At 45.0% G+C, this 14,372-nt stretch overlaps 1 gene segment (V, D, J or C); it reads right to left on the reverse strand.

The window, feature by feature from the left end:
* Positions 1-354: 354 nt before the first annotated feature.
* LOC112845279 (Ig heavy chain V region 914-like) lies at positions 355-1,668 on the reverse strand. The segment is given in 3 exon segments: positions 355-603; positions 1,408-1,466; positions 1,546-1,668. Coding segments are annotated over 3 exon segments (363 nt in total).
* Between the last annotated feature and the right edge of the window lie 12,704 nt (positions 1,669-14,372).

Below are 14,372 nucleotides of genomic sequence, written 5' to 3' on the forward strand. Positions count from 1 at the left end.
ATTAAAATAAAACAATTTAATTCAAATTTGAACAAAACTAATTCAGTGGCTGCTGTATTACAGAAATACCACCTAACATCTCTGAAGTATGTGGGAGGGGCTTAGCAAAGGAAGGCACCAGATCACACTGCTGTTTAGCGCCAACCGGTCCTATCCAATTTTTATATGAGTGTGTAAAATGAATAAAAAAATAATAAAAAAAACATGAACCCAAAGTATTTATGGACCCAAAGTATAAAATGTTTGATTAAAGAAGCTGTTTAATTGTTTCATCATGAAATTGTTAATGGCAGAAAGCAAATTATGACTTTGCTTAATGTGCTGAGTTTTTGTACAGAGTTTCTTCCTCTTGTGTCACTGTGGCTCTTTGGCACAATAATAAACAGCAGAGTCCTCAGTTGTCAAGCTGTTCATCTGCAGATACACCTGCTTTCTGCTGTTGTCTCTGGAGATGGTAAACCGGCCTCTGACTGACTGAGAGTAGATGCTGCCACTGCTAGGGTTGATATAAGCAATCCATTCCGGTCTTTTTCCAGCAGCCTGTCTGATCCAATTAGCATAAATGTCACTGCTGAACCCTGAGTATGTGCAGGTCAGTCTGTGTGTAGAAAACAGGAAATTGCTTTACTGCTACAATATATTAGATAGCATATTAATCAGCATTAATATTATCTCGTATAGCTTTAAGCTGGTCAGGTGACAGTTAATACACGAACACCAGAGTAATCATTTAACACGCTGACACCATATTAATCCTTATTACAGGTGCAGCATAACCACTTTCATCATTATTATGTCTTTATACACACATCAGCATTATTAGGTCTTTATACACACATTGCAGTCCTGTGCTCATAAGGAGTTGAAGCTTTCCCAGGTAATTAAAGGTCTCAAGCTTCATTCAGCGTGACTGTCTGGGTGACACATTGGTTAAAAGCCTGGAGCTTAAGAAAGATCGCACACATGCTTACAAAACACACATATATCACATATAACCTAGAACTAGATTTAAGCATAGGCCTGAATGTACTGAGCAAACATGTTGCACTGGAGCTTTCTTGACAACAGATGACGCGTGGAGAGGACCAGCCCCTGGAGACTGCAGAGGCCAGGGTCCATTGCCTTTTTTGGAAGAAGATGCCAAAAAGAGGAACCTCTGTGTTGCACTTTATGCTTAAAATACATGAATGTTCTGTACATGCAAATTATGTGCTTGTAAACGCAAGAGGGGGCGTTATAATACCCTGATGCTATAAAAGCAGTCTGAAGTATAATTTTGGTGAAGACCCTTGCTGACCTGTGCAGTGACTGTCTTCCCGCGCGAATACTTCAATAAAGATCGCTTTAACCCAAATCTTCTGGACTGTCTTGCCTTTGTACTCTCCACCAATTCTGAACCCGTAACAGGGAGTCTCCAGGCCTTTTAACCACTGATTCAGACTCTGTCAGTGTTTGACCCTCAGTACCTACAGAAATGTTAATCACTCATTAGTTATCACATTTCTTAATATCATTTAATTTGTTCAGCAAAATGTATGTCCTTACCAGCCAAGAAACAAAACAGAATCAGGAAAATAACTAAATGAACAGGTTTGGTCATTGTTAAAGTCAGTTGTCTTTGCCCAGTCTGCTGTGTCTATATGAGGTTGGATCCCTGACTTAGGCTTGAACACTTATAAAGTTAGTTAATATAGGAGTTTTGCATTGACTCCTCCTCCTCAGCAAAAAATATTGCTCTTTGACAAAGTAAAAAACTAAAAAATGATAATAAACATTTTGCCAATTGTTGTTTTTTTAATATATTGTTCGCAATTTTAAAGCAAATTAGATTTTTCAAATATTAAAACTGACCATTTTTTCAAGACAATCATTCTCACACAATTTCAGAACATTATGTCTCATACTGCTAGTAGTGCTGGCCACTGGGGTCTTTATGTACTCTTTTTGGCATAGATTTCCTTTCTTATTCTTTATTTCTATTGAACACACAAATGCGCAGTATTTGACAGCACACCACAGGTGTAAGTGCGCCCCAGATGGCTTGGCTATAACTTTGCTTTTCTCAGCAACAAACTGTGTCACATTGTCAGGAAGGGACCTTAATTTCCCATTTGCTAGGAAAGCCAGAGGGACCTATTTATCACAAAGCCACATGCACAGCCTCCAATGAATCACTGTTAAAAATTGTTGTAGTGTTTAATAAATCAAATGAGATGTTTTCTGATAAATGACTCTATTTTAATAGCTTGTTTTGTATAAAATTATTTAAAAAATGTAAATAAAATAGTCAAAGGAGTTTGCAAAGAAAAGCGTCTGGACTTCTTTAAGTTGCTTGAAGACGTTTCACCTCTCATCCGAGAAGCTTCTTCAGTTCTAAGGTCAAATGGCGGCGAGTCCCAGATTTAAACCCAGTGGGAGTATCCCCCCAAAGAGGGACAAAAGGACCCCCTGATGATCCTCTAATCACCTGAGCCAAGGTGTGAAAGCGGGTGTGGGTCCCAATCAGCCAGGGTTTCGGGTGAGCTCATTGTGAAACCTGGCCCCACCTTATCATGCGATTTCCTGAGGTCAGATGGCCCAGGATGTGAGTGGGCGTTAAGGCGTCTGGGGAGGGAACTCAAAACTGGATTATAGATGGCAGACAGTTGGTGTCGTAAACCACCGCCTCTGTTCAAAGATGGTCGCTCACAGTGGACATAGATGTCTTCTTTCACTCCTCTTTCAAACCATCTGTCCTCTCTGTCCAATATGTGAACATTGGCATCCTCGAAAGAGTGACCTTTGTCCTTTAGATGCAGATGAACTGCTGAGTCTTGTCCTGTGGAGGTGGCTCTTCTATGTTGTGCCATGCGCTTGTGAAGTGGCTGTTTGGTCTCTCCAATGTAGAGGTCTGGGCATTCCTCGCTGCACTGTACAGCATACACCACATTGTTAAGTCTGTGTTTTGGAGTTTTGTCTTTCGGGTGAACCAGTTTTTGTCTGAGTGTGTTGCTGGGTCTGAAGTACACTGGGATGTCGTGCTTGGAGAAAACTCTCCTGAGTTTTTCTGATACACCGGCTACATAGGGGATGACAATGTTGTTGCGTCTGTCTATCTTTTCCTCCCTCGCTGGTGTCTGATCTTCTTTTCTGTGCCTCTTTGCTGACTTTATGAACGCCCAATTAGGATAACCGCATGTTTTGAGTGCTTCCTTTACATGTGTGTGTTCCTTCTTTTTTCCTTCAGGCTTAGAGGGAACATGTTCTGCCCGGTGGTGTAGGGTCCTGATTACTCCAAGTTTGTGTTCCAGAGGGTGATGGGAGTCAAAGAGGAGGTACTGGTTCGTGTGCGTGGGCTTCCGGTAAACTTGATGTTGCCATTCTCTTCAATGTGCAGGAAAGGCAAACAGTTATCCTTTGTGTCTTCCCTGGTGAACTTGATGTTTTTATCCACCTTAGAACTGAAGAAGCTTCTCGGATGAGAGGTGAAATATCTTCAATCAACTTAAAGAAGTCCAGACGCTTTTCTTTGCAAGCTCCTTTGACTACGATGACCTGGATGACTGAGGTATTTTCCTATCAAATGGAACTATGGAAAATGGGTTGTGCAAAAAAGGTGTTAAATTATTGTGCTTAAATTATTTAAAACAGTGGAGGTTTATATGAACTAAAAAGGAAAAAAAAAATATTTTTTTCTTTAAAAATTTTCAGCTTATGCCTCTTGTTTAAGTGTTGAATTTGCAGATTTTGTTTTCTAAACACTTTTGATACACACTGAAAGCTAAAAAAAAAAAGATGAATCCATCTGTCTAAGCTTTCATTTTATATCATATACATAAAATAATTCAATCATAGTATAAAGAATTGTAAAAAAAATCGTTTTGTCAAAGCAGTTCAGAACTTATTTAACTGATTTCTTTTAATCAAATATATGTTTTACAACCCAAGTTTATGTGGGCGTTCATAAACAGAAAATAAAAGATAAAACTGACATTTCAAGTCTTATTCTACATTCACAGAGATATACAGTTAGACCTGTGCCACAAAAGTTCAGATTTTTTTTTTCTGTAACTGTTGTTTTCAGTATTCAGTAAGGGGCACATTTCAAGAGGCAAGTTGTGCCAACTGTTCATGTTTAAATGTTTTTGAAAAAACATTGAATATCACTGTAATAACAGTAATACTTAATGTGCTGTGATCCTGCTGTCAGTGTCTCGACTTCAGTGAGAGTCACAGGATCCAGCAGCCGCAGAGCTACAGACAACAGGTTGGTACTCAAGGTGATAGCATGGGAGCTTCTGGTCTTATTAAAAATATTTTTATTTAAAAGTTTTAATAAACGTCTGATAGGTGGCAATCTTTTTTTATCCATGTCCATTATTTTCATTATTTGCTTTTTTCTAAATAATGTTTTGTTATTATCATTATCATCTTTTTTTTAAAAGAAATTTCTTACAACTGTCTCATCAGCGGTTGTCCTCGTTTTTGATGAACAACTGCTTCCTTTGGGTTCTTCTAAAAATAGATGGCAGGATGTTTTTGTAAAGCCTCTTCAGCTGCTTTAACCACTGTGTTTCTCTTTGGCACAGTAATAAATAGCAGAGTCCTCTGGCCTCAAATTGGAATCAAACCAAATCAAATACACCATGCTGTTGCTATCATCTCTGCTGATTTCTACACGTCCTCTCAAACTGCTTGCATAACTGTTTCTGCTGGAAGTTGAGAAGCCACTCCCGATCAGCTCCAGTGGTTTTCCTGCAGGTTCTCTGACCCAGTTCATCACACAGCAATCAAAACTGAAGCCTGATCCTCTACAGGAGAGACTAAGAGTTTCCCCAGGCTTTTTCACTACTGGACTGGCTCTGACCTGTAACATATGATGAGATGAAAGAAGAGAGGAACAAGTGAGACACCTGGAAAGTTGTAATGGGGTCTCTACTGTTTGAATGTATATAGAGTATGAGTAATTTTTTTGCACATTTCAATGTGTTTTAGATTTAAAACTCTAGGTTTTATCCCTTAGAAGAATAATCCATAATGACAACTTGCAAAAAAGGGAAAATTATATCTTTATCCATAACTCATGAGGGATGTACAGTTGTACTGTAAAGCAATAAATTAAATTGGATAAAAAGCACAAACAAATTAAAGCCTGAAATAGAGGCTGGGTGTCAAATGCTGAATATCAAATCAGTATAAAACGAAGAGCTACAGAAAAGAATAGAACAGTCCTTTATTGTCATTGTACATGTACAACAAAATTGTGCTCCACACCAACTGTGCAGGTATAAAATATAAATAATAAGATAGCAGGAATAAATAACAAACATGAGAGATATATACAAACAGCAGGAATATAGACAGAACAAGCGAAAGGCACACAATAGGTTGCAAAGTCCTTGGGCCTCTAAAATATCTGAGTGAAATATTTTTTATTTCCTTTTTTTTTTTTTATCAAAAAAAGCATTAAATTGCATTCTTTTGTTCAACATTATTTTTGTTTGTAAACATGGACTCACCTGCTGAACCAAGTCTGAACTTGTAACTACTAAACTATGCAGCGCTTTCACATTTTTTATGCTTTCGAAGAAGCATACAGCAATGTGGTTTACTTTGAGGGTTATGTATAGCAGAATACATATATAGCATTATGTTTTTGGTTGTTGAAGAAAAGAAGAGTGATTAAGAAAAGTAACCTTCCTCTGTGAGAAATAACGTTTATTAGAACTGGAATTAATAATCACCTTTGTTTCCAGATTATGTTTCAATGTTATGTATTGACTTATTATGCTGATCTGAAATCATCAGTGGTCTGAGGGCTCCTCCTCTGGTGGTTTCATGTTAGAACTGTTCAGTGAGGGGTTTTCTTTCAGCTCTAGTGAAGGGTTGTGTTACTGTGGCTTTCTAGCACAGTAATACACAGCAGAGTCCTCTGGCTTTAGGTTGGAAAGGCTCAGATGCATCATGCTGTTGCTGTTGTCTCTGGTGATTTCGCTACGTCCTTGCACACTGCTGGCATAAATGGTTTTACTTGTGTAACCCAACCAGTGCAGGGGCCTCCCTACACCCCGGACTCTGCGTTGTGTAATTTTGTGTTGGATTGGGGTGCACCGTAGAGAGACCAGTCGGACACAGGCGTTCAATTTGTGGCTCGGACCGCGCCGTTTATTCAAATGCTGGGGCAAACACCACTCCAACTCTGCTGCTGGCCCTTTGCAAATCACAGTAAACACTGCGCGTGATTATCAACACATAGTGAAAGCCAACAATAAATATGTAAAGAAAACACACTGCCTTACATCCGCCCCTCCTTTACGTGATGGCGTCCCAGTCATCAAACAAAATAAAACAGAACAGTCTCACTATGTATAACAGAATAACGGTGGGAGAAGATGTGCAGTGTAATGCGAAAATGTCTATGTGTGTCCTATTAGTATGGGTACACTGGCTGTGTCATCCTACGTGTTTCCTGCAGCCCTCCTTGCTTTTGCCCTCTGCCACAGCTTCCATCCCCTTTCTATCTTCTTCTGATCCTCCCCTGGTTCGTTAACTCTCGACCCATAAGTCAGTCTCTTTGGGGGATGCCGACTCCTCGGCAAGTTCCTCCTTGGTTCACTTGGTCTGGGAGGTGAGTGGGTGACCCTGGCAGTTTCATTCCCCCTCCATTCTTCACTCTCTTGTCCTGCCCCTGTGTCCCTTTCCTCTGGTCCTGTGAGGGCAAGTGATCCATTTGCTGTTTCATGTGAAACTCCCTCCACACCTCCTTCCAGGCTATCAGCCCCCCAGTACTCGATTGTGTCCGACTCTTCCTCCTGTCTGATTACTTCACCAGCATGCTCTCCACTGTCCTCCATGTCCTCAATCTCTCTGCTCTCCTCCATGTCAAGCTCCATTTCCTCCCTTGTCTCCTCTCCCACCTGCTCCACGGGAAGAAACATACACTGTGTGAGTAGGTTGCGGTGGACGACTCTCTCTGTATCACCATTTTCCGATCGCACCACATACACCGGCATGTCTGGCTGTTTCTTCACCACAATGTATGGACGTGACTCCCACTTGTCTCCAAGTTTGCTTCACCCCTCCACATGACACACTTTAACAAGGACTCTGTCACCCGGGCTGAAGCTTTGACTCTTTGCTTGTCGGTCATAGTATCTTTTCTGGTGACCCTTAGCCTGGCGAGAGGCCTGATTAGCCTGTGCATAAGCCTGTGACAAGCAGTCATGCAGGGTCTGGACATACTCGCTATATCCACCCGACCCATTAGTGGTTGACAGCCCAAAAACCAAGTCGACAGGGAGCCGGGGATGCCTGCCAAACATCAAGTAGTATGGTGTGTACCCTGTCGAATCATGGCGGGTGCAGTTGTAGGCGTGTGTCATTGCATCCACATATTCGTGCCACCGGGGCTTCTGGTGAGGTTCTAGCGTCCCCAGCATGTTCATGAGGGTGCGGTTAAACCGTTCAGTTGTCCCGTTGCCCTGTGGGTGGTAGGGCGTGGTGTGGGTCTTAGTGATGCCGGTGCATTTACAAAGCTCCTTCACCACAGCACTTTCAAAATTGCGCCCTTGGTCTGCATGCAATTTTGCTGGGAAGCCAAACCGACAGAAAAAGTTTCTATACAGCACCTTAGCCACTATGCTGGCTCTTTGGTCTTTAGTGGGGTATGCTTGCGCATAGCGTGAGAAATGGTCAGTGACAACGAGGACATTTTCGATACCACCTTTTGATTTCTCAAGAGTCAAAAAATCCACACAAACTAGCTCCAAGGGGGCACTGCTGTGGATACCGACCAGGGGGGCCCTGACCCCTGCGGTTGGAGTTTTTCTAAGGCAGCACCTCTCACATTGCTCACACCAAGCCTTGATTTCCTGAAACATCCGCGGCCAATAAAATCTCTCCCTTATCATGTGCAATGTCCTCTCAAAACCAAGGTGGCCTGAGTCATCGTGGAGAGCAGTCTTGACTGATATATGCAAATCCTCTGGTAGCACCAATTGCTCAACTACTCCCCTTTGGCTGTCTTGGATGCTGCGGTACAGGATGCCATCCCTTACCACTAACCTTCTCCACTCCTTTAAGAGAAGGCGCACGTGCCCTTCACCACTCATCCGCTCACTGCGGCTTGGTTTCTGGTTCATACTCTTATAGTGCAAGACAGGGCCAATAACAAGGTCTTTTTTCTGCCCTGCACGGATCTCCTGTTTGGTCATGGTGGGCAGAGATTCCATCCCCACATCCCTGTAAGGCTCAGTGGATGTAGGGGGCCCGAGTTCCAGTTCCTCCCCTGCAGGCGTGCCATGGCCAGTGAGGCTTTGAGCATCCTGGGTAGCCTGTCTCACACCGTGCCCCTGTTCGTCGACACCCACCCACTGAGGGCATGTCTGTAGGATGTGCATGACCTCCTGGTTAGACATGCGAGAGAGGGCGTCAGCGTTTGTGTTGCTCTGTCCCCTCCATCGACATCGACATCGAAATCGAAAGCAGCCAGCCTAGACACCCACCGCTGGCCTGTGGCATCCAGCTTTGCTGAGGACATAACATACTTGAGAGGGTTATTGTCTGTCTGGACAGAGAATCTACGCCCATAGAGGTGGTCGTAGAATTTGCCTGTGACCGCCCATTTGAGAGCAAGGAACTCGAGTTTGTGTGCAGGATACCTTGTCTCTGCTGGGCTCAACCCTCTGCTGGCGAAGGCTATGACCCTCTCAGCTCCCCCTTGGACCTGAGCTAGAACGGCGCCCAGACCTTCCCCTGAGGCGTCCGTCTGCAGAACAAAAGGCAAGCTATAGTCAGGATATCCCAGCACTGGAGCGCTTGTCAGCCTTTCTTTTAGGGTCTGAAATGCCTTCTCGCATTCATCTGTCCACAAAAAGGGTGGATCGGTGGCCAGACTTTTCTTTCCCCCTCTCTTTTTCTTTCTGGGGTTACCAGCAGTTAGGCGGTACAGGGGAGCAGCTAGGGTAGAGTACCCACTTACATACCGCCTATAGTATCCAGCAAACCCCAGGAATTGCAACACTTCTTTGCGATTTGTGGGCCTCACCCAGTTTTTCACCTTGCTGATCTTCTCTGGGTCTGTCCGGATCCCCTCAGCAGACACCAAGTGACTCAAATACTGAACCTCCTTTCTCACTAGCTGGCATTTAGAAGGCTTTAACTTCAAGCCATGCTCCCGAAGTCGATCGAACACCAGCTGCAGTCTTTCCAGATGCTCATCAAAGGTTTTGGAGAATATGATGAGGTCATCAAGATAGATTAGGAGGTGGGTGAAGTTCAGATCGCCAAAGCAGCAGGTCATGAGTCTCTGAAAGGTGGAGGGAGCATTCTGCAGTCCAAAGGGCATACGATTTGCTTCAAACAGCCCCATAGGGGTGCTGAATGCCGTCTTGTGTTTGTCATGCTCCGCCACCTCCACCTGCCAATAACCAGAAGTGAGGTCAAGGGTGGAGAAGTATCTTGCCTGCCCTAGAGCCTCTAGGGCTTCCTCTATTCTGGGGAGAGGAAAAGCATTTCTCGTGCTACAGGAGTTCAGTTTCCTGTAGTCAATACACAGCCTTAGTGATCCATCTTTCTTGGTTACGATCACGACAGGTGAAGCATATGGACTTTTGCTGGGCCTGATAACTCCTGCTGCCTCCATTTCTGTCAGCAACCTTCTCACATCCTGCCACTGTGATGGGGGGATCTTACGGTAAGGCAGTCGAAATGGCTTAGAGTCGACCAGAGGGATTTCATGTTGCACAGTCTTTGTATGGCCATAATCCATGGGGTGCTGTGAGAACACACCTACGTTCCTTTCCACAAGCTCTTTAAGAAGGGAACGCTGGTGCTCGTTTTCGACATCTGCTACACTTAAATCCACTTCCTGGCTTGCCACAACGTGGTCCATACCCAGGCATGCTTCTCTGCCTCCACTAATGTGATGACTGCCCTGCATCCTGTCTGAAAAGTCCACAATACTTTCCACCAGAGACGCCTTGGCCAGATGCGTGTGAGGCTTGATAGTGATAGCATGCTGGGAGAGGTTCATCACTCTTACCGGGGCACATCCTTTCTTTACATCAGCAAGAACTCTGGCGACCAGGATGTCTTGGCTGAGCCGCAGGGAGGGGTGGCCTTCAATTAGGGCTGTATAAGTCTTTCTTTGTGGTCCAGCTTTTATTTTGCACATTAAATCCATCTCTTTCCCTGCTTGAATGTGTACCTTACGGCCAGTGTAAACAACGGGGCCCACTGTGTCATCCATATCACACTGTTCAGTGCTCCCTATCTCTAGCAGGGAGGTGTACCACTCCGGATGAGTCTCCTTGACCTGAAGAAGGAACTGCTGGCCGTAGGTTGCCTGGAGGTGGCTTCTGGAGGCACGGAGGACATTAGTTCCCACAAGCAGAGGAACAGAAGAGCGGTACTCTGTGTTAGTGACAACAAAAGCAGGCACACCCTTAAACTCTCTCCCCAACAATTTTAGGTTGATGCGTAGCACACCATGGTAAGTGACACTCTGGCCCCCTGCACCTTCTATGGGTATCTTAGAGGGCTGTAGCTTTTGTTTATGGAGGGTGGGGTGGCTGCGCCAGTACTTGATGTGTAATACTGGTTATCTGGGAGCCAGAGTCAATGAGTGCCCTGCACTTCATTCCGTTGACTTCCACCTCCCCCTCATTCCTGGGACCAACTAGGGGAGTGCTCTCTCCTCCGTCACCTTTGTTCACCTGCAGTGTGGGGACTTGCTGCTCGCCCATGGTTGCCCCGGCGACCATGGGCTTTATCTGTTTAAAGGCTGAGCTGAGTAAGTGTTTCCCTCCATGGGGGTCACAGGCTGAGGATCATGTGCCCATGTCTGATCAGGCCCTGGGAGCACTGCTCTGCAAACCCGGGCTATATGTCCTTGCTTCCCACACCGGTAGCATGTGACCACTGACATTGGGGTTGTAGCCCCAGGAGGTGGTCGGACTCTCAGTGGAGTGCCAGAGGATGGAGTGTCAATTCTCGATTCAAGGTGGGTCAACTTGGCCATCTGCTCCTCCTGGCTCAATGCTAATTTCTTGACCATCTCTGCTAGCTCTGACCACTCTGAGGAATGTTTAGCCTTTTCTGCCTTCACATTCACACTACACTCTGATGCCACTTGTACCTGGGCATAAGCTTTCTTTGACTTGTTTTGAGGCTGGAATCTCTTTGTTTCTTTTGCTAAATTTCGAAGCTCAGCCTGCAGCTCACGGAAACTCAAAAGCCGGGGCTTCATTGGCGAGATCCTCGCATACACATCCTCATCATTAATCCCCCGTATGAACTGCCGGGTGAGTTTACTGTCACGGTCAGGGAAAGGCTTGCCTCCTCTTTGGTTTTCTTCCACGGCTCGCAGTGTTGCCTCCAGTGCTATAGCATATGAACAGGCAGACTCCCCAGACCTCTGAACATGCTCATAGAAGTCAGCCAGTAGATCTGAGGAGCTCTGTGTGTCGCCATACTCTGCTCTCAGTTCTTCGAATGCCCTTTCAGGTGTTTGGTCATGGAGAGGTAGATTCAGGACCAGCTTTCGGGCTTCACCAGTTAGGTGACGCACCACCGTGGAAAAGTGGAGGTGAATGGGGAGCTCTATTGCCTCAAGAAGATACTGCATGTCACGAATCCAGTCCTCTACAAGCGCCTTGCTGTCAGCACTGCCAGTGAAGGCTTGGACATTTTTCACTTGATGAGTCTGTATAAAACCACCGTAGGCAGCTAGTGGGGGTTAGCGTTGGCTGCAGCCCCGCCAGGAGCACTTAAAGTGGTATGCACCTGCTGGGGGGGGGGTATACCAGGGTGTCCACTAACTTGGGGGTCTGAAACAGAGGTTGGTACGCGCATTGAGGCATGGGTGCCGGGTGGGGCTATAAAACCTCCATGGGTCATATTCACGATAGGGGGCATGACAGTGTTGGAGCTTATAGCAGATGAGTGGAGGGGAGCTCGAGAGTCATGGACAGCAGCTAGTGGCATGTGGGGCAAACGGGGGGTCAGCCCATGCTTTGAACTTTCAAGGGTCTGCTCGGCTGCAGAGGGATTATTCAGTATGCCCACTCCCTGCAGTGTTAGGGGGCTTGGCATGGCGGCTTGGGGGGCAGGTGTGGAATACAGATAGCTGGTGTATGCTTGGGAGCTGAACGGAACAGTCATCGTTGGGTAAGGAGTGTTAAGTGATTGGTTCAGGGTGGGCTGCTGGGTACTTTGCACCGCTGGGTAGTTGGGATATGAGGCAACATGGGGTGCCGGTGTAGCAGTGGGCCCATGGACACTGGCCTGAGGGGAAAGCGCAGGGGGCATAGTTATCTGTACATCTGGCTGAAACACTGGAGGGGCTGTAGTTAGAGGGCTTTGGTTGGACTGGCTTGTCTGATTGGTTGGCACTGAACTTGGGCAAATTTCAGATAGGTGTGAGGGCACCTGCATTTGGCCTCCATAGGCTGGCAGTGGCGGAGCATGAGCTGGAGCCACACCAAGATCAGTCTGGGGTGAAAGCATGGTTGGTGGTGGGGTCTGTTGTGTGCTCAGCCCAGAGTCGGTGAGGTCCCTGATTGGGGTGTGGTACTGTAACCGCTGGCCAGTGAAGCTGGGGAACTGGGTGACCAGCTTCGACTTCACTGATGACTGTTGGTCCACTGTACTGGCGCTAGCTGTTGCCCCTTCATTCAAAAGGTGAGGCTGTGCCCTCTTTGGAGTGTCTGCATAGTCTCTCATCATTTTCACTGTCCTGTATCTCTAATTTAGCAGCACCAGAAAATGTGTGTGGGCTACTTGTAGTATGCTTAACTGTGAGTAAGTACAATCTATTTCTAGTAAAATAGAACACAACACAGTAAGACAACTATCATCTCATAACGCAAAAAAGAATTCACAAAAAACAGCATTAAACTCAGAGTGCAGTTAAACAACTATCTTCAGCACAGAGGTTTTGAATGACACAAATCAGCAGCAATTGCTTAACCGTATTTAATGATTATCATTATAGACAGGGAACATCATTTAACATTCTCGCTACAATTCAAGTCTCTGAGTCTTTTTTTTTTCAATGACAGAGAACCCTCAAATGAAACCACCCCAAGATTTCACTTTCAAAGGATATGCCTGGGGAGGTGAAAGTCCCAGTAATACAGCTGCACAGGCAGTTATAACTTAGTTCAGTACCCCATCAGATGGCAGCAGCGTAGCTGGGGGGTGTCGGCATTGCTTTCTCTTCGGTCTCGAGGTGCCACAAATCCGGGTCACGGCACCAAAGATGTAACCCAACCAGTGCAGGGGCCTCCCTACACCCCGGACTTTGCGTTGTGTAATTTTGTGTTGGATTGGGGTGCACCGTAGAGAGACCAGTCGGACACAGGCGTTCAATTTGTGGCTCGGACCGCGCCGTTTATTCAAATGCTGGGGCAAACAACACTCCAACTCTGCTGCTGGCCCTTTGCAAATCACAGTAAACACTGCGCGTGATTATCAACACATAGTGAAAGCCAACAATAAATATGTAAAGAAAACACATTACACAAAAATAATCATCTCTTTACAAAACTCCTCGGTCTCAGGAATGAGTATGACACAAAACTAACATAACAGGATTACCAGCGAACTGTTGCTGAAAAGCTAATGCTTCATCTTGCATTACTTTGCCCGAATGAGAGCTCTGCTAACTAGCGGAAATGTAACCCAAAATCGCGGCAGATATTACAGAATGAAACATGCACACAAACTCCTTGTACTCTCATCAGACAGTACATGAACATCTCAATAAACACAATATATACTTAGCAAATCGCCATTTGACACAGTGGAACACTTATTTTTAAACAAAACCATTGCAGTACACCACGGACAGTGCTTACCTTTGCAAATCACAGTAAACACTGAACCAAGATGGCGCCCGCGCGAACGAGAAATCTGAACTACAGTGTCCTGCAGAGGACAAATAGTCAAAATTGCTAAAATCTACAATGTATATGCAGCTCAACAGTGACACCTTGTGACTTATTCCAGTCACTGTCTTACACTTGCATCATACCAAATAACTCCCATCCATTCTAGTTTTTCCTGCTGGTTGTCTGATCCAGTGCATTCCCACTGGCCAAAATCAAAACCAGATCCTCTACAGGAAAGACTGAGGGCTTCCTGAGGCTTTTTCAACACTGAAGTGGAGGGAATGGACTCCAAAGCCTGGCCATTTAAACCTAGAAAGAACCAGTGAGATGAGTGAAACTGGGAGAAAAGAGTCACTTCATAAATTAACAGATACTACTACTACTACTACTACTCTACTACTACTACTAGTACTACTACTACTACTACTACTACTACTAATAATAATAATAATAATAATGATAATAATAATAATAATGAGTCAGTTATAAAAATTATATGAC

Source organism: Oreochromis niloticus, unplaced genomic scaffold (genome assembly GCF_001858045.2).
Source record: "Oreochromis niloticus isolate F11D_XX unplaced genomic scaffold, O_niloticus_UMD_NMBU tig00006539_pilon, whole genome shotgun sequence".
In the NCBI taxonomy this organism is placed as follows: Eukaryota; Metazoa; Chordata; class Actinopteri; order Cichliformes; family Cichlidae; genus Oreochromis; species Oreochromis niloticus.